Below are 24228 nucleotides of genomic sequence, written 5' to 3' on the forward strand. Positions count from 1 at the left end.
TCGTAAGAACGTGACCATTACTTTTCAAAGTGTTCATCACTTGCTTAGATGGATCGTACAAGAGCTTCAACTTGACAAGAAAGGTGGATTAGAATCTATCTTTGTATGCATGGCCTTTGTTGAGCATGTTATCGCCAAATCTGACCAATGTTATAATTGAACATTAGGAGGTCTATGCAGGTCCAACTACTGTGAAAATGGACCAGTACTGGATTTGAAGCAGCATCTCTCACTTGCAAATCTAGTGTGCTACTCATTTACAACAAATGCCCTTAAGCTCTCGAATTTGGGCGTCTATTATAACCTGTTCTCGTTATCGTTTTTGTTCCCCAAGGCTTCATTTCTCTTGTCAAGTATTTGTTGAACAATAGGAGCTTCTTGTGAAGCTATGTCCGACTTATCTTATGCACAATTTACATTAGATTGTTCTCTCGCAAACTTCTTATATTGAACACCGCTCCTCAAATGAATAGATTGCTATTCACTTTTTAAAAGAAAAAACTTGCTAGTTGGAAGCTTAGAAGTATAATGTTTTCGTCTGCCAGTAATAAATGTAGCTCACTTTATTGCGGCTTCAGCCTCCCAGCAAAAATGAAGCCGGCAAACAAAGAAACACTCATTGAAATTTTTGATTGAATGATTATTAGGAATTTTTTTAATTTTTAAACTTTTGAAACTATTTGTTATTTTTATGCTAAATTATACTCACATTTTAATTTTTCTCTTCCTGACGTTCAAAAATTTACACTTTCTTCTTTAAATTAAAATTAAATAACTGGTACTTATAACTGGTAGTAAAAATTTTCATTTTCTCAAAATTAGATGAACAGTCTACAAATAGTTAAAAATGGAGAAAAACGAGGAATTTTTTTTAAATTCAAGAAAAACCTGTATATTCATATCATGTTTAATAATTTCTCTTCGCAATATTGTAGTGCCTTCAAAGCTTTAATAATTTTGAGTTCAAACAAGGTTAGACAAAAAAGTTTCCTGGTAGAAACGTCGTAAGAATTTTTTGCTTTTAATACATCTTAACTTTGACATCATGCATAAATTTGCGTCAGTTGAAAACTTTTTAATAACTTTTAAAAAAATGATCATTTTTTATAATTTTATTGATTTTTTGCATTGAATCCCTACACACTCGTGGCAAAAAACATGATCAATATTATGAACAAAAAAGATATTTTTCAAACATTGATTTTGGTTTTCATTGAAAATCATTGAAATAGACATATTTTGTATATTGGGTTTTTCAATCAGACTTTTGGTTTTGTATGATATCATTGCATTAGATTCCCATAACGCCATCACTTTCATACGAATGGCATCAATAATTTTTTCGCGGCCTTTAGATTCCCAGCTTAATGCAGTTTTGTCTCTGTTCGCCAACTAATTTATTTCTAATTCTTTCTTATTTCAAATGTGCAGATAAAGGATTGTTTCTGTATCTGTTCAGTAGTTTGACCAAATTCTCCATGCCTTGATTCTTCTTAATAGCGCATTTGCTGATTTGTAAGAGATCCAAGAGGCGTTTTATAAACAACAAAGTTGACAATTCCCGTGAGTGGTTTTACCCTTTCAACATACAAAGATTAATCAATTTTTTAGCTAAAAATATTTCAAAAATATGTAAATTAACTAGCTCTGAAAGACAGTTTAACGTCAAAACGTATTCAACAAAATTAGCTTTTGTTTTGAGCATTTCATGAACGACAAACTGCAGACAAACAGTTGGATTAGAAATGGTGACAGACTAGACGATAGTTGACTCGGTTTTTTAATCAGTTTTGAAGCAGCTAAGTTAACGAGTTTCCACGTGTAGAAAAAGACAATGCATAAAAATGAGGAAGAAAGAAGTCCTTTGCAAAGCCACGCGAGGAAACTTCTGATGTGAAGCTAGCGGGATGTGTGCATTTTCATGAATGAGATCAGAATTGAATTTGGTCAATCAATGATAATGGCAGTCGGTTTATGTCTGACTATCTGTCTGTTTGTTGGTTTGTTTTCTGTCTTTAAGCTGCGTTGAAGAAGTTCCCATCGTGTATCCTGTCAAAACAAACACACATTTAACAGTCGCACTTTGTTACGAAAACTGGACATAATTGTTTACCTAATGCTGAGTGATTGACACACAATAGAAGAACCCAGCTGGGGCGGGGGCACAAATTTCAATTTGTGCCCCCGCCCCAGCTTAGTGGGTGCATATCATTTGCACCTCCCCCCCCCCCCCCCCCCCCCCAGACGCACATGCTATATTTTTACATAATGATTTGGCATGCAATGACACGTCATCTGTAACTGTGGCATAACGTACTGGGGGGGGGGGGGGGGGGGGGGGGGGGTGGGGGGATAGAGGGCGCAAACGGAAAAAATCCGATTTGTCAAATAAACTGAACCCTTTATTCAATCGTAATTGATTCAAGAAAATTTTGCTAGTTTGGCAAAAAAAACCCTCACTATATAGTAGTCGAACTATTATAGTTATTGAGTTTTTCGTGTCATATTGGCATGCAATCATGTCCTGGGATAAAAAAGCCACGGCGCCCATATACTTTGCAATATTTATTAATTAATGGCTAAATTCCCTAAATTAATTAATGGCTAACATTCATGATGAAAGATATAATTTAGGCTGTCTCTTTTTCTCCAGCAAAAATTGAAAACTTTTTAGGCAATTCAGAAATGATGAGAAGGATAAGTTCTCAAACATATATTTTATTCATGTGTATGTGTGGTGGAAAAGGGGAGGCATATTTTCGAGTGAGAAAAGCACGTCTTAAAGTTTCCAACATTTGAAGCATATGAGAAAGGCATTTTATTTCTTGCATTTTGGCAAAAAAATAGAAAAAATGGTGCTTCAAATCCCAAAAAGTGAACACCAAAAACTCCACAACGATAAACGCACATGGTAAACACATAAAAACCATCAAATGTGACCAGAAATGTCTGAAATTAACAGACACATGAGAAGTAATCTTTAAAAAAGTAGATGTAACATTGCGCTCTCTAGAGTCAGTATTTCATATTTTGTTACCAAAACTTTGATAGATTCTTAAAAAAGCAGATGTCTATACACAAAATGGGAAGGCAAGTGAGATCAAATATTTTATGCTTCACTACATAGAACAATCAAACCAAGCAAAAGACAGACATGAAGTCAACTCAAAAGCAATTTCTCAAGTAGAAAAAAAAACATTTTTTTTTCAAGTGAACTACTAATTTTACCAAAAAGAAAACAAAACTTGACAATCCAAAAATAAGTATCTCCCTCATAATCAAACAATATCTCAAATTGTAGTCAAACGAGGGAGTATTTTTAAAAACAAATACGAACATGACCTCTTCACTCAGTTAAATCTAAATTGATATAGCAAATTCTGATCAAATTCAACAAGAGGTCACCCAAACTAGATAATCACCAGCAAAGTCATGAGTGCAGTGAGCCACGATTGCCCTTGAATATAAGCAAATGCTTGTTATCAAAAAAATAGTCATCAAATAATATAAACCTTTCAAAGAGAACAAGCACAAACGTTTGATCATGAAACAACTAGAACCTCTGGTTAACGAGAATGCCTTACAGTTTTATTCAAAAAAAAATACTTCAACAATTTTACTTTCTGATTTAAAGCAAAAAATCTAAAATTTGAAAAGCAAAAAGAAAAATTGAAAGACTGGAACTTGGAGGTCAAAACTTTTTTGAAAGTTTTCGAAAGACGAAAATAAAACAATTTGAACATAAATATTTTCTTCTACTAACCAAAAGTAAAAAATCAGTCAGAGCCTGCAGATTACCCGACAATAGCTAAGAGAAACTAATCTAAAAGAAGCCACAGAAATTAACAAAACAACACAAGCTATGCCGAAAATATTCAACTTTAATTTTTAGCTCTCCCAGTCAATTTTAAATGTTGATGTAATTTATTAACACAACTTTCGAAAATGTCTTTTTTGGCTTTCAATCGTATTTTTGTCTTTGTATAAACGCTAATTATTGGAGTAAGAGAATACAATGGATTTTGATAATGAGGTTAATCTTGTATAAATAAAAAATGCCGCTCAGTAGATCTTAAAATTTCGAACACAAAGAGTACCAATGAACCAAGCATACAAGTTTGGCTACTGAACTGCTTGTAACAAAGTAAATATTGCCGTTTAATTCTTTTGGCATGATAAAGTGTTTTGGTTGCAACAAATAAAGATACAGACGACGAAATTTCCACTTTTAATAAACTAACTATAACTTAATAAAAAATTTCACGAACTTCTCTTCAGATAAGATCAACAATAGCCTCAGCAAAACCAACGGCAAAACCGAGGCAAAACCAACTGCACTTTTTTGTGCAAGCTGATCGAAAACCACAGTTTTTGTAGAAAATCTTTGATCCGTTGTCAAGTGTTCCATTTTTTGACAAAAAACACATTGACAGCAATAACCATAAATAAATGAATTCTGGATTGTTAATGTCAGAAATTAAACTTGAATTGACAAGTTTTCTTCAACTTTTTGGGCAAGATTTTACTGGAAAATTAGTTATATTGAACTAGATCAGATACAAACTCCTCTCGCAAAAACCTGACAAGAATTTTTCTAAGATCTGAAACGCTGAATTTTTTTTATTGTGCAAGACCTCACAAAAACTGTAGTCGTATAGGATAATACAAAATCAAAAACTAACACTTTTAAAAAAATTGTTCAGACTAAGACCATTCTTGGGCAAATTAATTCTATGCTCACCAGTACTGTAGTCTTCCTGCGAGGGTGAGAGTGATGGAGAAGTAGAGGATGTTCCAGATGGCGAATGTGGTGGGGAATAGCCACTTGGACACACTGTCGGCGTTGTCCTTCGAGAACTGGTCTGACTGGAAGTAATCGAAGAGAGGACGCATGCAGGGGAACACCTTCTTAATCATCCGACACACACATGACTGCTTGGGGTATGTAGTGTCCACTGAGTCTCCTCTCTCTGCCTTAGAACTGCTTTTCCTGTTAACATTGATGTTTTGTTTTATAATAGTTTTTATGTTTTGTTTTATGTTTTTGTTTTATGTTTTAACATCGACTTTTTGTAAGTTAGCTCGTTGGTCAATCTATTTGTATCTATTTGGAATACAGAATTGACCTTGATTTTTCTTATTTGCTAGTTTACAACACAAATTTGAACCAAATTGTTGTAAACGTTTCACATAATATGGGAACCAAAACAACTATGTCAGATATGAGTCTTTTTTAATTTGAAGTTGTATGTAGCTGATCTCTTACAAAGGAACAAAATCTAGAGTTCACATACAATGCAGTGGAAAGTGTTTAACCTCTTTTTGATTTTGCTGTTTTGATTTTTGGCAGGATGTTTCTGCATCTTGTCCATTTTGATCACAGCCTGCAAGGGTTTGTTCTGCATCTCAAGCGAAGGGGTTACCGTGTCATCGACCGCGTTACTGCTGTTCTCACCACCAGCCGAGTTTGACTTTGTCTGATAAACGACTGGTTTTCGGTTCTTCACCGCTGTCGTCGAGTAGAGATCCTTCTTCAAACCTGGAAACCCGCGACAATCTACAATTTCTAGGAAATCGTCTGTCGCGGTACCCGAGTACACTATTGGACCTTCTCGTTTCTTAGACAGTATCGGTGATTGGTTTCCGAGACGAAACGACGGCAAAAGCGGTGAAGTGCTCGACGTCGTTTCGTATTTTGGCGGTGGTAGCGCTAAATTCATTGAATCTTTATTGGATTTATCGGACTTTGCGTTGATTGGCTGAGTTTTCTGAAGTTTGATTGGCTTGTCTACAAATTTATTTGATGCAAAGCTGTCCGCATCGCTTAGCTCGTTCATAGAATCAGAATCCCGGGATTCTTTTTGTTCAAGCAGCTTTTCACGCCGTAAAATAGCTTGTCGTAAGGAAAGTGGACTTCCTTTTGGTTTGGGTTGAGCTAAAATTCCCCTGGCCGAGTCTTTCCGAAAGGGAAGGGCAACTGACGAATTATGACTATCGACTCCTGTTGTTACGCAACCATTTGATGACGGCATGAAGTTCTTCACGGGCTTTTTACCCCCATTTCCATTCATCTCCATAATTTTCAAATTTGGGCTTTCAGAATTGGAGTTGGAATTGCTTGTTTCTAGCTTATGCAAATCTGGAATAAGTCTGGACATGTTATTGGCCCTGGTGTATCCTTCGGAACCACTTTTGGTGTCTGTGGAGGCTTTGGTTTTGAGTTTCTCTCTAGTGGAGTGCAGCCATGATTTGGCCATAGTCTTGACTGGAGGCTCGTAGGAGACCAACGCGAACTCGATCAGACTCGCGAAGACGAAGAAGAAGTTAATGATAAGGTAGAGGTCGGCCACTTTCAAGTCCGCGATACCAGGAAACCTAAAAAAAAACTGAAATGAAAACAATAAAAAGGAAAAATTTTGAGGGGCTCAGGGACGGTGGTTTTAAGTTGTTTTTAATAAAATAAATGTGGTCAAATTGTTAACAAATTGCACAGAATAATTTAGTAACGGATTATACAAACTGGTTCAAAACAAAACAGCAAAAAATTACTGTAACTTCATAAAAAAACAGATTCAAAAGACAAAAAAAAACAAAACATGATATTGTTTTTTTTCTTTCACGGGTTCTTTCTCTTTCTCAATGTTGTTTTTTAGTTATAACCAATATGACTGATGTAACCGTTTTCGATATGACCAAAATATAACCTCGTAGAACGAGGGAACTGAAAAAAAATAAACATAAAACGATTAACATCGGAAAAATTGCTCTCGAATGACAGGCGGCGCAATTTAATTCAGGAGCTGTAGCTTCGATAATTTTTCCTTATTGGTGGCCCGACGGTAGGATTCAAACCCCGACCTCCTGAGTCACCTCGACGGAGGTATTAACCACACCGCTATCAGGTACTTGTCATCGAGTCTCTAACAAACGATTTTGTTTGAACAACAAACTTTATTTCGGAGTGAGAGCAATTGCATACCTCGAAAATTAAGATGAAGTGCGTGAAAAAGCTACAAATTTGCAAAAAAATCATTCGAGAGCAAAAAGTCACGTTTCTCATTCGAGAGCAATAAAACAGAAGGCGCTAAAGTTTTTAAAAAAAAAAATAAAAGAAAACTGTTTAACATCTTTTTTAACTCTTAAACTATTTGTTTGAAACGTATCCAACCTTTAGTTAAATTCTGTGAATCTGTTGGCTCTAAAAGGAATCTGAATGATTCTTCTGTTGAACGAGAAAACAAAAAAAAGAACGTAGAAAAACAAAAAAAATGAAACATTGTTCATCTATATGCTCGCGTCTCCAACATGTTGAACAAACTATTGAGAACCTCCGATTCAACGAAGGCAGTAGAAAACCATTTTTAGCAATTTTTGTTTTAACAAAAACCAGGCTCGAAGAATATAGCAAAGCAACTATAGAATGTTGTTTATTTTCTTCCAGCCTGGATTTTTAAATAAAAAGTGCTAAAAATGGTTTTCTACTGCCTCGTTGAATCAGAGGGTCTCAAAAGGACAAATGACACAAAAATAATTTGAATTTAACATCTCTTCAAAACAACAAAACGAAACAACACATAAAATTACACACTAAATTTCTAAATTCTTATTTTTTTCGCAAAAATTTTATAGAAAAAAAATGTCAAATAGATATGTCAAAAATGTCAAAAAAATGTCAAAAAAAATGTCAGCCATAATTTTTGTTGATATCCAACTGTACTGACAAAAGTCATGAATCTTGCCTAATGCATCAAAAAGCCGTTTATAGCGCTGAGAATTTATCTAAAGGCCAGATTGTGACTTTATGACAGGTTTCAAGACTCAGAGATTTACTAGCAGAATGTACTAGCACTTTTTCCAGCATTTATCGTAGTTTAAGTTAGATTTGTATTTTTAGAGAGCTGTGTTGGTTGGTTTGTACCGTACATTATTAGTATTCCTATAATTTTAATTGTAACTCTGCCACTGCCAGGAAGGGAATAGAAAAGGAGGAGGGAAAACAACCCAAATAATGCTGAATTTGATCAAAAAAGACGTAAATTTCCCGACAAAATAGTATCAGTTTTATGTTTAACATTGACATTTGTAGCCCTTCTGCCATCTTCATTCATCCAAGTAATAAAAAAAGAACTCAAAATTTTGTAAGATTCTTGCACGAGGAATTCAACTCTTGCAAGAATCTTGCAAGATAATTGGAAGAACTATGTATTATCTTATCTTGTAAAATTTTTTTGTAGTGTTTTGAATTCTGTCATAGCTAGGGAGGATTACCAGAACAATAAATAGGAGAATATACAGTTCAGCGAAAATATAAGCTTTGTAAAAATCTTTAAGCGTTGAAAAGGGTAAGAAATTTGATTAACCTCAAGAAAAAACCTGATGACTTCAGGTAAATAACAAACCTATAAATAACTCTGAAGTCTTCTGCTCGTTGGAAGTTTTACTGACAGAAAAAAATGGAAAAAATGTGTCAAAACCAGTGGCAGATTGAAATTTTTCGCTTTAATACAAAACGATTATGATTTGGCATTTTTATTGGAAAATTCTTGCTCCGACAACTCCAAATCAATCAAAATTAAATAACCATATTGGATAACTATATCGCGATAGTTGAGTTACGACGTGCAGCTAGCATGACAAAATTTACGTTTCGATCCTCCACCTCGGTGAAGTTGTCTAATTGATGCCAAGATCTCAGCTTCACAACTATCTCAGCCTGACCACTATCAGTTCCAATTGTACCACAAAGAAACAAAGCCGCCAAAAACTGGCGTTGGACGCGAAATGTTGGGAGGCCGAAATCTTGGGACGCGAAATCTTGGGCCTAACGCTTGTCTATTGACATTACATAGAAACCACAAATATAATATGGAGATGACTGTGAGATAATATACTAACTGGTTAGCTGTTCCAGTGATGAGGGTGATCTGGGCGAGGATTGTGGTGATAGTGAGAGATGCCCTGGCTGGGACTGCTCTCTTGTCAATCCAGAAACCGACCCAACTCAGAGCCACCAATGAGATTGAGGGTAGGTACATGGTAATCAAGAAAATGCTCAACTTGCGCACCAGACGGACTTGTACACATAGAGTGGTGTAGTTGAACCCTGAAACACATTTACTGAGATCTTATCAAGGTTTACCCACAAATCTAGGTGTTTGCAGTTCTGGGCTGCATATTTTAAGTTTTGCAAGAGATGCCAATATCATTATATCTTTTAAGATTTATCAAGGATCGATTAACTGGGTTGTTACCAGAATCAAAATGTTGTTACAAAATATAGACTGCAAATTACTGAAAAATCGCCAATCGCCAACGTGGGCGCCGCTGACATATGTTAAGATTGAAACAGTTAAAGAAAAATAAAAAGAAAAAAAGGGTCTAGCCTAACTTTTCTTTTCTCTGAGTGTCAAAAACCGCCTTGTTTCTCCTCAGTTTCATTGAATTTGATAACAAGATGAAACACGAGAAACACTAAGCCTAGTGCTATTAGCGAGCTAGCAGTTTAGTCTAAGGAAAATTGATAACTTAATACACTGATAATTTAATCATTAATTCCGAGAGCGCAGGTTTTATTGGTCTCACCCGTTTCTTTGGTCTCACCACGTTTGAAAAAATCGGAACGAAATTTTAAAATAGATAGCAAAACAAGTTCTGAATTGCAAGCTAAATAAATAAGCAAAGGAAAAACCTGGCAGTCAGCTTCTCTAGAAAAACAACTTCTAAAAGACAATATAGCATATACCAATAACAAAAAAAAACGAAAATACAGAAAAACTATCAAGAAGTCATTGAACTTTTGAAAAACTGCTGATTAATTGATTGAAAACACCGCAAGATCTTAAGTGAAGATTTACATTAAAAAAACGCAGGCAGCAAATACCACATTTGTAAGCAATAATTGAGCGATAAAGTAAAAGGAGAACCGGTAGCATATTGGCAGACATTCGATTTGTACCAAACTCTTTGAAAAAAGAGGCCAAAAATTTCAGAAACATAAGTAACTAAAACACCCAGTTTCCAGACAAAAACAACTGCCTCTTAGAAAGCATTGAGAATCAGAGGTAAAATTAGAGAATAATTTTAAAAAATAAAAAGAGACGTGTTTCAATGTGAAAACATAAGCTGCAGCCTGAACACATCATTTGCTTCATGTTGATGAAAACATTGAGATAAATTAATAGACAAATCTGCTATTTTTGAAAGCTTCTATTTCATTCTGTTTTTAAACAAACGGACTCAAGCGATGTAAAACTACTAGCTGCTAACTTGAAAAATGAACTCGTGGGTGTCTTTTCTGGTAGGGATGTGACATTTTCTATTAAAGAGAATGAGTATTAAGACATCAACAACGACAGAAACACCCAACATGCAAAACTAAAATAAATCACTGCTAAAAATCTATATGTCTGAGCAAGTAAAACTGCAACACCCGAATAACCAAAAGAATTGAAACAGATAGGGTCAATTTTTACGAAAACAAATAGGGTCAATTTCGATACAATGTTTACTATGGAATGCGTCAATAAAGAGCTTCAATTACGCCTCAATAAAGAGCCAATAAGTCCTGACACTATTGAGATTAAGTAAAAGAAACAAAGAGAACTGCAAAACTGAGTAAGAGGTAAGATTCACTTTTTACTTTAAAACATGTTTTAACAAGGTAAATAAAAGGTTTACAAATCAACCAAAGCGTTTAATTAGCTACTAATACCCTTAACAGACAGCTAATGAAACCAATCAATGATTAATCTAAGCAGCTCAGGGTTATATTTTGCACAGTACTCCTCCATTCCTGCTGTTGTTATGTTCTGAATGACTCAATCGTCCTACATATATGACGCAAATTTTGGAGAGGGCGGTGGGGTGGGGCAGGGGCTGATATCTTTGATTACTGCTCGAGTTGTGTTTGTTCCTGTATTCACCTCTTAGGTGGACCATACTTTTCTCTGTACTCATTCAAATTCGAACTCATCAGCTTTTCTTTTTTTTAAAATATCGCATTTAAAATATCCTGGATGGTCCACTTTTTGGAGTTTTAGGAAAATGAAGTTCCAGCCTCTTAATAAAAGCTCTCTCGTTGCGCAGCATTCTTTCCACCGGTTCAGAATCAACAATATCAAGCTTTTCTCAACAGCAGTACTGTGTCCAAAGCAGGCCAGATCACTACTTTGATATTTGCGGTGCGCGAAATTCCCAAGCAATCAAAGTGAACGTATACAGTTTTACCTTTGGCACAGAATGCCCTGACCTAAAGGCTACGCTGTTCTCAAGGTATATCTCAGGTGTTGTCGGTGGTGGTAGAGGAGGCACCATCCTAAATTGGTGTGAGGGGAGACTTAAAAACAGAGACTACAGGTAGTGGATTCTGAAGCAAGGAACCTATTGTCAAGTTTTCACAATTAAATTAAACTGGAATTACTGACCAGAAACTACGGCTCAAAAATACTTTTAGATAAGACCGCGGATTCTAAGGTTTATCTATGACCTCGAAAAAGCCACTGCGTTCGTGTGTAAACGTTCAGGTGTTTGTCTCGTTTCTCAGAGTAACTTTTCTATTCAATTGAGAAGTATAGGTGACTGAGCAGCAAGTTGCTGCGATAGAGATAGTAAACGGAATTTCTTCCGCCGGAATATGAAATCCCGAATACCTGGGGCTACTAACGAATGTCCGGCATCCACAGCGCAACACAAATACCAGATCCAAGCTGAAGCACAATTAAATAGCCTCTCAAGTGCAATTGGAGACTATTGAATAAGCTTCGGCAGTATTAGGTGAAGCTAAATTGCGTAGCCAATAGGCAAAAATAAACATTAACACTTTGTTGCGAAATTAGACGGGAAACAACATAATAAAGTGCTTGTAAAGTTCACTATAATTTCAAATAATTACCTTACTTCTACAACCCTCAGAAATATAAAAAAACGATTTTGACAAAATTAACAAGGAAATAGGGGTGAAAATGCTCGAGAAAAAGTTGACAATTTGAGAGATGGGCCCAAACAAAAATGCTGCACTTGCTCTATATTTGCTCAAGATTTTATCGTTACAAAAAGGGGCTCCGCATAACGGAGCTTCGCGTAATATCCAATTACCCTATTTTGCTCCTTACTCTAAACACTCCAATTTTTTGGTTAAAAACGAAACTTCAATTCAATTTCTTTGAATTGTAAAAAAGGAGCGCGGCAAAATAATAGTCTTTGAGAGGCTGATGGCCCCTATTAATAAGCATATGATTTTGGCGCTGCTTTTACATCACAAAAAGTTCTTAATTTCGATGTTCTTCCATAAAATTTTGAAATTGAAAGAAAATCTAATTGTCCTAAAAAGAGCATTGATTATCAATATCCGGTGTCAAGAAATTGTCGCTAAAAATATGCAGGAAAACTTCATCACTTGATTTTTAGGCAAAGATGAATCAAACTCTTTGATAAATTGGTCTTTTCAAGATCAAAAATTGTTCCTTAGTTTAGGTCGCAATAATAATCATTTAATTGTCATTGTGGCGGAAATTATTGTCAATTGAACCCTAGTTTGCGGAAAACGTCGCCATTTTTGAGGAAATTGTCGTCCTTTTTGTCATTCACAACAGGTGGTCGCCATCCATCGGTAGAATTCAAGTTCATCTTTTAAATAAATGTCGCAGAGCTCCATGGGTAAAATAGTATAATAATATGATCAGAAGTTAATCTTCCGCAAGGGCGGCAAAACAAGACCCAATTAATTGTTTACACCGGCTGTTCTGGCTATAAACCTGATTTTCCTGGCCATAAAGCCGGCATGATCAGAAGACGGTCAATGAACCTGATAGAAAATGCAGACTATAATCTATTCCACCTAGTGCAGTAATAGAGGATTTTATGATAGACTTTATATGGGTTCATTGGTTGGTTAATCATCAACAAAGCCCGACGGGGAGGGGAGGGGAGGGACCATCTGGAATTCGTCTAATACTCTTTCTGGACAAAAAGAGGTCTAAATTAGTCCGAAAAAATGACTAGAACTTCATCCAACATCTTATGTTATAACTCTGTCAGAACAATTTACCCAATTTCATTTAACCCAATGCCATTATACCCAACCTGCCATTTTACCCAATGCCAACCCGTTATAACTCGTCGCCTTAATTATAGTTTTTGTTTCTTAATTCCATCATTCGCCTATACAATCATAATTCCTGGTTCTATTATCCATTGATCATTGTCTAGACATACGTTTAATTGGTTGAACTCGAACAGTTTAAATTTGGGTTTATGGTATGTAAACAAATAAACATGACATACATCTTTGCATTTTAATTTCCTTGTCTTCCCCGTTTCAGGAAGTTGAGCAGTCTTAGTTTTGAAGCTGAAAGTAAATATAACCCATTCTGTTCACACATCACTCACAGTTAGCAACTGGGTGCCGCCATTACCCCGGGCGTCTTTCTCTATTTCAAAGTCGCCCATCAATGAACCGATTAATCTATGAGGCAGCAACTTTTTAAGATGTGTGCCCTGGATAAATTAGCGTTCGTGTCTCTCGCAGAAGACAAGTCTATAAAAAATTTAATCTAGTCCCACCCTTTGAATGCGGTTGTTTTTGTTTACTTGTCGTGATCAAACAAAAACTGCATCTTGAACACGTTTTAAGAGATCTGAAGGAATTTATTTAAACATTAGAAGGTGGATTCTAGACACGGGCTAGAAAATTCTCTGCTGCTCTCATAAATTTTGTGAAATATTTAAGCACGTTATGCAGCAGTTGAACAGATCATCTGAATTGCTCCCATTTTAATGCATGGGGAAAACGTTCTTGTGAAAAACCGGCTAAAAACACTTTGTTTGGTCCAAGCTACCCAATTGTATTTATTCCAAATCCATACATTAGTATATATCACGATGATGTTTGCTGAACTGGCCAGTTCATCTTAGTTTTGTCCGAACATTTAGAGCATGAGTTTGTAAATATATTATTAAAACGTAGTTTAAGTTATGAATTCGTAAATTTATTCCAAAATGCATTTAAACACGAACAATTAAGTGTTCATGAACGCATGCTTGTTTTGTTTACAACTATCAACTACCAAGTGACTTCAAAACTCCTTGGAGGGTGACAAGTCGCCACCATTGTATTGCCATCGATAATTGAAGAGCCGATTTTTATTGCCAGAAAGTGTTCCCGAAATCGTTTAAGAGTCAATTGAATTGTTTTGGTTGTTTTGGAGGTGACGTTTCTGCATGAGAGCACAAAATGTTTTATACCGGTTCGTTTAGATCGTATTTTTATGATTATTGACTGGCCGCTTTCATATAGTACACCACTCGTACTGCGTGAGCCTCAATTTAACACTTCCAATGACTGATAAACCGATGACACCAATTTTTTAACACGCATACACGAATTTCCGAGCTTCGGTAGCAACTCCATCGAAGACCATGGAATAAAGCAATTCACCTGGTTTAGTGGATACATGTACATTGTTTAAATGCCGTAAAACCATGTAAGACACGAATGGAGTAAATATTTGCCGCGTACCGTTTTTAAAGGCTTGTTTGTCCGAAAAAACAGCAGCTGTACAAGAACAGAGGAATCGAACAATCAATAAACTTACGGTTCCTCTCACTCATCAAAAGAGTGAACCTGTCTGCCTTTGTTTGCATGCTGCCACATCCATGGATTTCAGTCAAGTTAGAGAAAGATAAATTCAGCTTGGGGGGGGGGGGGGGGGTGGGGGTTCTATACTTGCGACAACCAACCACGTATGTCAATAAAGATCTTTCTTAAGGTTAAAATGTATTAGTATCGATCTTTAGAGAACAGAACAAATCGATAGAAACCTCTAGAAACATTTTATGACAAGCGCTCCGTTTTTGCCTCAGGGTCAACTTTATTCAGTTATAGATCGTTCTTTTTCCTTCAAAGGGAGTAAGCACCCCTGCACGAAATAGAACCTGAGCAAGGAATTGGAAAAAAATAGTTAGTACAAAAAATGTTGTCTCCGTGCGCATTGGTCATTATTTTTTTTCAAATTTGCACTTCCCGGGTTTAGGCATCGACCTACGAGAAGACCATGATCGACCACCAAGTGGTATAAAATGGCCGTGCTCGACCCAAATAACCTATGAATTGACTTTATCTAGACATTACCGAACAGCTCGACTTTTACTCGACCAAATAATCATGCTCGACCAACAATTATTGCATTGTTACAACGTGAGTTTTGACAACACTGTCCTAATAGAAATTGCCGCTATCATTTGGGTCTATGAAAGTTTGTAGGAGCAGCCAGAATTGATTACTGCAAGAATTATTGACTTTCGTGGAAGCAAAAAAGTTATGACGGGACGTTAACGGGCCGGTACACTGAAGACATTTAATGGCTCATGATATATCCTTGTGTCCATTAGAATGCAGAGTGAAAAAAGTAGCAGTTAAAATAACAGACGTTAAAGAAACGCGTCAATTTTCTTTCCATTGATTAAAGAGCTTTGATAGTGCGAGGTCGGAATATCTACTCCATATATGATATCACGCCAGACTTAAGGACAGAAGCACTAGCAAAGAGATTTAGCTATCATTTGTAGACACTGGAGCAATCTCTCATTTGGAAGTAAGTCAAGATCAAAGCAATACATTTTATGAAAGGATGGTAGCAAAGTAGAACCCTATTTAGGTCAACGATTTCGCTAATCAATTTTAAACTTTGTAAGAAAAAATGAAACTGAGTATCAACAAAAAAAAAGTCGTAAGGAAAAAGTAATGAAAAGGAAAAATCATTTTGCAATAAAGAATATTTTTGAGTTGTTCATACAATACTGGATAGAACAGTAGCCACCAAATCTTGCCACCACTTTAAAAATGTTGGCAATTTAAGGAAAATAACCTTTTAAAGTTTATTTTTAGGGCACGCAAACGCAATAGCCAAACCTAGTTAAATTTTCAAGAATTTATTTTGATGAGTAGAAAAACAAAAATTTTAAATACTTCTTATGGACTTTCATTCTGTTTTCATTGCCTTTCATTCTGCCTGGGCAAACTGAAAAGAAGTTAACAGTGACTCGTTGTTTGTCCCTTCCATCTGTAAATATTGTTGTCTTTGTCAGTGTATTGTTAATATGTATGAGATGGATAAATAAATCTTCTTCTTCTGCTGTTGAAACAAATTTTCCTAGTCACTCTCTGACAAAAAAGAGTTTGCATGATTTGCCTTGACCTCAATGCAACCTTTGACGCTGTCAACCAGAACAAAAAAATCGAAATTATGAAGAATCTAGTGGGAATAAATGACAATGTGTCACAGTTCTTCGATAGTCACCTTATAGATCGTAGTCTTTTTGCAACTATTCTTTGATTCCAGTCTCCTTAGTCTTTGATCGTGGTCTCCTTAAAGATCGTAGTCTCGAAATTCCAATTAAAAGGATAAATCAAGTAACATGCAGCTTGAAGAATGTTTTCAGTAGTTTACCTCAACACAGCTAAGACAAGATTAATCATTTTTGAGAATCCTTGAACTAGTATGAGTATAACAGAGCTTGCTATTCTTGGCTAAAAACTCCCTTTACGTGGCTCAGTGAAAGTTCTGGGTTTCATTCTTGATAAAGAATTTTTATTACAAGAAGAAATTAGCAAAGTGTGCCAAACTAACTGGATACTTCCCAATTCGAAAATTTTTGGTCTGGTATTATGCTGCACATATGTTTCGCCTGAACATATGTTTTATCACGAATGATTAAGAAAATTCACATCAGGCAGGTGTCAATATTGGGCTCCTTAATTATTACAAATGATTCAAAACTCTCGCGTTCGGTATGTCCTTTGTTTGAGACGAAGTGACAGAACAATTCAACCTCTCAATAATTTACATGGGCTTCCAATAGAGCATCGAAATAAATAAAAGTCAATTTTCTGATTCACAAAGTATACACTAATGATTCATGTTTGCCGCCGTGCATTAAAAATATAATTCAGAGACCAATCACCAGAATGTCTTGTCGAAACTTTATTCTGCAATTGGCCGGAGAGGTTTGAGGTTTTTCTTGCATTGGAGTTATGAACTGGAACAATCTGCCGAGTTTTGTGAGAAACGTATCAAACACTACCAATTTCAAAAAGATTTTTAAAACATATATCTTCTGTTATGCTTTTTAAACCGATATTTGGTGCTAAGCCCTACTCATTTTTATATTGTTTCCACTTTCGAGCTCCTGAAAACAGGATAAAACCTACAATATTTTTATTATTATTTCTTAATACAACTAATTGTTACAAATCAACGCAACAAATATCTAACTTTATTTTCCAGCCGCTGATTGTATACGTTTTGGCATAAACTTTTCATTTGATAATTTAAAAGTAACCAATTTTAACCATTTGATTGAACAAGTACTGATGAAGAAGTGAAAAGCGTTCTTGTTAGTAAGTAAGTGAGCCATTACGTAGTTAGTGACTCAAATATTTTGTAATTTTTTTGCTATTCCAATAATCAAAATAATTTGTCGGAACCCGATAGATTGGTAAATTTGGACAAGGCGACCTTGCTAAATATCTTTAAACTGCTTCAAGGCATCACTTGACAAGGCTTCTTTGGAGCCTATTGATAACATATAAGATTGGAGTGCTATGTTAGTGTTGAATTAATAACATGCCCTTAGATTCTGATAACCAATAAATTATTAGATTGCAAACTGACCAAATCCGAAGTCCTGTGTGATGGTTGTGTTGATGAATGAGGTGTAGTCTATGTGGAAGTTGGCCACCCCATACCTCATCATCTTTTCCCTGTCCATCTCTAACTTCCCATCCCACCACTCCAGCTGAAGGTCTCCAGTGTGGTACTGGTCTAAAACCACATACATACATACACAAATATGTCGCGTATCTTATCACGACATATGGCACAGCATAACAATCAGTTGTCAGTGTTTGAGAACTACTTAAGAATTAGCCAGCTTTTTCAGCGTTTGTCTGTTCAACGAAAAAAAGCTCGGATTTAGCGTTCACATTGTAATAATTTGAGTTATAGGTCTATGTGGCGCAGTCGGGTTGCGCTCCAATATGCCTCTCCGTGACCGCAACCCCCGGAAGGGGAGAGACTGCGACCACAGATAGACATTCTTGAGGCTGTTATTTAGGTACTTTTCACCAAAAAAACAAGGCAGGGGATCCTTAATATCAAAAAATGACTCAATCCCAAAGCTCAAATTGCCTCAAATTAAAATGATTATACTAGCACTAAAAGGGTTAAATTATTTCCATTGGTGTGATAAATCAGAAAATTTCACACACCAGAGCGTAATAAGCAACATTTGATCTCAATAATTAATATGGCAGAATCAAAACAAAATAAAATCAAATTTGACACAAGTTGAGATTGATGGGATGAGTGGAAGACTAACAGCTCTCTAGGCATATGTCGCAGTGTTGGATGTCCATAGGGAAGAGAGTGAGGGCCAGTTTGCACCTGATCTTCATCTGCAGTCTCATGGACTGGAAGAGAACTGAGTCGTTGTACAATGCCAGCACCATGCTGTCCGATATCAGATCTATACAAAACGCACAACATGCAAAAGCGTTTCTTTTAATTTGGGTTTTGAGAAATCAGTTTAACAAATAGACTCTTAAACAATTCTTGTTTTCTTAAGAAAAAGTTGGCGAAATGATGGCGCGCCATCATTTGGTACTGGATATTCCTGACCGATTCAATTTGTCACCAAAATATCGTAACTGAACTTACCTGAGTATGTCAACGTCTTATTTTAATGGAAAAATCAAAAGGGCAGACTTTTTTAGACATCTCACTTCATTCATATGGGCTCTTGGCAAACAATTACCCATTGCATATACTAGCAAACAAAGAAATTTAGTAAATAGAGTTCAATATAGTCACAGTAAAATGAATTCAATTCTGCTTTGCTGCAATCAACTTGAATTAGTCAATAGTTAGCTTGAAGATTGCTTAATTTATGGTCAAAAGGTACAGATGATATCTTTATTTCCTGGCTAATACTTATTATCTTTGAATTGTATAAGCTCAAATTCTACAGAGATGTAAAACGTTTTTTTTTTCAAAAAAACAAGGATTGCTTTCGGCCAAAAAAAAGAAATTTTTTGGATCTGGAAATTATTGTGAAGAAAAAGAAAAAATGCATAATTCATGTTTCTTTTTCTCGATATTAAAAAATGAAAGTATCTCAAAACCTAGTCTTAAATTTATCTATGCGTTAAGCGTTCTCTTCTAATTTCACTTGAGAAACAGTTAAACTGGGCAACAAAGTCCCGCTTCAACAGAAGAAAATATGACTCATCTCATGACCTAAAGTTACTATATGAAATACTTCCACTTGAATAGCTTTTGAAGATTAAAAAAGCTGCTTACTTACAAAAACTTTTATCGATTAAAGCTCCAGTTTTCCTAAAATTTGTGATACACTGCACTACCAAAAAAACACACAAACAAAGTTCCTTCAATTCAGCGTCAAATACAAATCTGATTAACCTAAGAACTGTCATTTCGCCAGAGTTATAGAGTCCTAGAATGAGTTCATCATATGTAATCCAATTAATAAGAATTTAAAATCTAAAACTGTAGAAAAAATAAGGGCCTATTTCTTCAAAAAATGTCGAACTTCTCATAACCTATGTTATGGAAACCTATCATTGAGAGACTTTAAATTAAGCTAAATTTGGTACAATAAATTAATATTTTGTCTAAAACAAAAGCAATAATTTGTACATATACCCTACACTCGCATTGGCATGGTGTTTATAGCTGTCTTTGGAATTCAAGTGTCATTTTTTTATCAACAACCTTCTATCATTTTTACTAACTACTCTTTCAAAGACAACTGACGCGCACTCATTTTGATATTTTTTGCAATCACAGTTTAAATAAGCATGTTATTCGAAAATTTTCTTAAACTAAGCAAATGCTTCTGTTGTTGAAGTTAAAGCAGAAGTTAGAAATAGTTAGAAGTAAGCAGCAGTTCTCAATATCAATTCAGCACCAGATTTGTGCAGCGAGGGTGGTATATGCCAAAGAAGTGTATGTCAATTCAATGAAAGGTAGAAAAATTCACTGAAAGCCATTTAACTCATTTACAAGAATAAGTTGTTCAGATAGTTGGAATACAATTGTAAGTTTGCCCATACTTTCAAAATGTGAAACGTTCGATCTGAAAGTTCGTAACTGTGTTGCAAAGATTTGTACAGATCATTATGAAAATTAGATTAAAGCTAGATGGTTTGAAAAGTTTGGTTACAAAAAATTTTACACAAAGATAAATGAAATACCGGAAAAATAAACAAAAATAACCTTGTGCAAATGCAAATTTAGTCAATTTGACCATGACAAACAGTGACAAAAAAACATTTGTATATTTTTGAGAATTCTGTGAAACCGCAAACAAAAGTTTAATCTTTGTGCATACAAATCTACATGAAAATCAATATGTCTCGGTGCTAAAAATAATGTAGAGAAATAAAATAAAGACTAGATAAGACTTGATCGCTAGAGAAAAGAATTGGCCCCATGCAAAAAGTGGGATTCACATAATTTTCTCAAAGGGTTACATAGATAACTTTCCTCCCCAAAAGTTACATTCAACATCAATTGTTCAGATCAACATCAATTGTTTCTCTAATCGCAATTTATTGTTCTATTTAATTTTTTCATAACAACGGACATTAAAAATAGGCAATTATTTTCGTACACGAACAGCGATGTACTTTGTCTATTCTTTCAAATCGAAAACATCGCAAAAACCGACGTTTTTGATACCAACAGAGTTTAGTTTCATCCGTCAGTGTACTATTGCAAGACAGAATTGACAAATATCCGAAATTTTTGATATTCTTTCACACAATTGATACTTTCAGTTTTATTTTATTACCCCAGGAAAATCTGCAATTTAATAAAAAAGGGAAATATTTGGCCTTTGTCTTTTTATATTATCACATCAAATTCGTTATTTGGTGAGCCTTGGGAAAACTGATCATCCAAATTCTGAAACATGTTTGATTGAGACGGATGCCAAAACTCTTTTCAAAACATTTCTCCAAGCGAACCAAACTATGACCTGCAGTTTCAAATAGATCTAGTTCATGACTTGACCTTGCGAAAAGACAAAAATTCCTTTAGGGGTATCAAACTTTGAATTGAATCACATAGGAGATGGTCTGAATCAAACTTGAGCCGAATTCTGTTTATAAATCAAAATCATGCTTGCTTCAAAATTTGCTTTACGTTATGACTTTTCATGCTGTGAACAATAAGGCCAATTAAGATGCTCCAAGAATTTTTTGTTTCAGAGAAAAAAAATCATTTTTTGTGACTTCCTATTTTTGATGAACATCGCTAATATTAATCAAAACAAACCAAACCTCAGGCTACAATGTATCAGAAATGAAAAATTTTGCCATAGGCTCTATCCAAATTCAAGGAAAGGGTCAGTTGTTAAGAAAAGTTAATTGGAAGACAATAATTTTGGATCGAACAATTGTCAAAAATACTGTTTGTTGTCAAGCTGCACTCCTGGAAAATAATTCCAGTTGCATCAAAAGCAGAGGACAAGAAATAAAAGCGAGCCAAGTTCTTTTCATGCCGAAGAGCAGTCAAAGAGTGTCGTTATATAAGTCAATTCCCCGACTAGGGCGATTTCACAATGTGCAAATCAGCAAATGTTAAACTATAATACCTTCATTTTTACATCGCTATGATCAGATTACTCAGAGAATGATCAAAGTTTTAATTTTAATTTAACAGAACTATTCTTTTTGGTTTTGTTTGATTGTTATTTATGTGGTTAATTTTATTAATATTGATTGTTTGGCCATATTTTATAGTCTTATTCTCGGCCCTTGCACTTGCCTCACCAACTGCAGTTCTGAAAATGCTAGAATCCTTCAGTTGATCAATGATGGAATCCTGGCATTCCAGTTAGACAAAAGCGCTGTCATTTTCAAAATTTCCTGCATATTTCAAATGTGCAAAATTTAAAGACTTAATTTCTAGGGCAGGTAACGAATTTGGCAAAATCTCTTGAGAAATTGATCCAAGCATTTAAACATAATTCACCACAAAGCTATAAGATCACTTCTAACAAGCTAGGGTCATCACCCATGCTCAAATCGGACCACACTGTGACATTTAGCCTCAACATATACTTTCATGTTTGAAATACTCAAAAGAGAGTACAACTGCCGAGTAGGTCAAAATTACAACTTCAACCTAGTGCTAAACTTCCCGTCTGCTTTCGAGTTATACTTGGATTCCGAGAGAAAAGGGAAATTAGACCCGTAAGCTTCCCAAATTCAAACAAATAGATTGATAAACCACAATAGAAGGAATTACCCTTTCCATATTAGAGTTTTTAAAATTCACATAATTAAGATCCTCGAATGCACTAAATAAATAAACGCACATTTTAAAATATCCCGATTTTTTAACCAAATGAGGTGGCCAAATTGTAGCATTGATGAAACTAATCAGTGGATTACCTGATAAATTAGTCAGCTCAGTCAGATTATTGATAGTCAATTTTTTTTATTCTTTAAAGGGGGATAACTTGCGTGAGGTTCTTACCGTTATTTGCTGAATCTTAAGCAAAATAAAAGCTTACTTTTTAACCCATAAAACCTTTTTTCCAGACACTATGGAAATTGATAAATGGTTCAAAAAATGGTATTGCCAACACAGATCGATATCAATGAATTAAATGGAAAGAAAACAATACAAAAATGATTTCATATTTTTGAAAACCGATAGTCATATTTTACCCACATCAACCTATCAATTTTCAGCTGGCGAGCGAGTTGAAAAATATAAATCGCAACACAGTTATTTATATTTGGACTGCATTCAGTACATCTATTATTTCTGGAAATTCTTTCTGAATAATTCTGAAGTTCTGATATTGCAGAAACAGCTCATGATACAAAATTGCATTGAAGGGTATCAGCTGAGCAGGATTATTTCATGGGGAAATTAAGCAAGGAAAAGTTTCCTTATTGTTGCCGGTGGCAAGGAAAAATCAATTAAGCGAGTGCACAAAAGTGTCCCTGCAATTTGGGATATAAAGTTATCTGTGCATGGCAGCGTGGTACGATTAGGGCGCATATTTCCGTAAGTCATAAACTTATTATAACCAGCGTAGTTATTACCTCTCCCCTCGCCTCCCCTCCCCATCATACAGGGTGAGGGGGTAAAAACCTGGCTAATGCATTTTGCGTTTTGACAAAAAGCTATAAATCGATTTTTGTTTTGAGAAATAAAAGAGCAAAAAACGCTTTTGAAGATGATGAAAATAAGATTTTAATATTTCATCATGAATGTGTTGTCCTTGCGTAGAATCCTTTTGAAGGTTTATAAACCTGCTGGGATTTGTACATGTGAGTAGACATTTGGCTCGGGGTGCACAACTGTTCTTTTGAATTAATCCTTTTTCTGCCTCCTCATTTTATCCAATCTTCAATCGAATTCTACGTTTTGCTCCAAAATTCAAAACGACTTTAAATGCTGCCCCGTGAAAATGAGATTGAACGAAGAAATATTTCACCCTTGTGTTACAAAAATCCCATGGGGTTACTTTTCTAGCTTACAATGGGGTCTGAGTTACAAAATGCAAAACATTACTCTCAATGGTCAGGTCTAAGAATGGGTAAAGTATGAAATTTTAAAAATGTTTGTCTTATACTTGTAATTATTCCTCGAAATATGACTAATAAAGAAATAAAATGACGCGTTCGCTTCAACCTCGAAATTTACAATGAATCACAGAGGAAACACACATGGGCATTTATGACAAAGCCAGAAAAAAAACCAGAATGACAAATATTGTGAATCACAAAGTGTCCAAAGTATCTAGGACTGCCACTGTATTGGTCTGATCAAAAAGTGCTCGCATGACTTATAACACCTTAAAATTAATCAGAGGACAAAAAACAAAAGCCAAAAAGAAATTAAATAAATAAAAAAAACTTTTTTTACAAAGTTCTTTTATTTATATCATTTAAGACAGGTAATCTAATTTTATCTAATAACTCCCTGTTGACCGCACAAACTTGAAAAAGAATACAAAAATTGCTATAAATGAGACGTCAAAATGCATCAATAAGTCTAATATATGCTAGGAGTGGTTAAAACCGCTCAAAAACCTTCCAAAACCTTTTAATGCATCTTAGAAAGACCACTTCGAACGAAAAACGTTACAAAAATTGATATGAACAAAACGCCACTCTCTCCTCCATTTTTG

General features: G+C 35.2%; 1 protein-coding gene across 1 annotated transcript; it reads right to left on the bottom strand.

The window, feature by feature from the left end:
• Window positions 1-1618: 1618 nt before the first annotated feature.
• Window positions 1619-22571, bottom strand: LOC142349369 (uncharacterized). The gene is made up of 7 exons (XM_075400861.1): window positions 22560-22571; window positions 18376-18522; window positions 17670-17819; window positions 8896-9103; window positions 5317-6375; window positions 4742-4990; window positions 1619-2049 (listed from the first exon to the last, which is right to left on the bottom strand). Exons 2-7 carry the CDS (start codon window positions 18503-18505, stop codon window positions 2016-2018), a joined length of 1830 nt encoding a protein of 609 aa, XP_075256976.1. The 5' UTR covers window positions 18506-18522; window positions 22560-22571; the 3' UTR covers window positions 1619-2015.
• Between the last annotated feature and the right edge of the window lie 1657 nt (window positions 22572-24228).

This window comes from Convolutriloba macropyga, chromosome 1 (assembly GCF_964194025.1).
Source record: "Convolutriloba macropyga chromosome 1, txConMacr16.3, whole genome shotgun sequence".
NCBI classification, from domain to species: Eukaryota; Metazoa; Xenacoelomorpha; order Acoela; family Convolutidae; genus Convolutriloba; species Convolutriloba macropyga.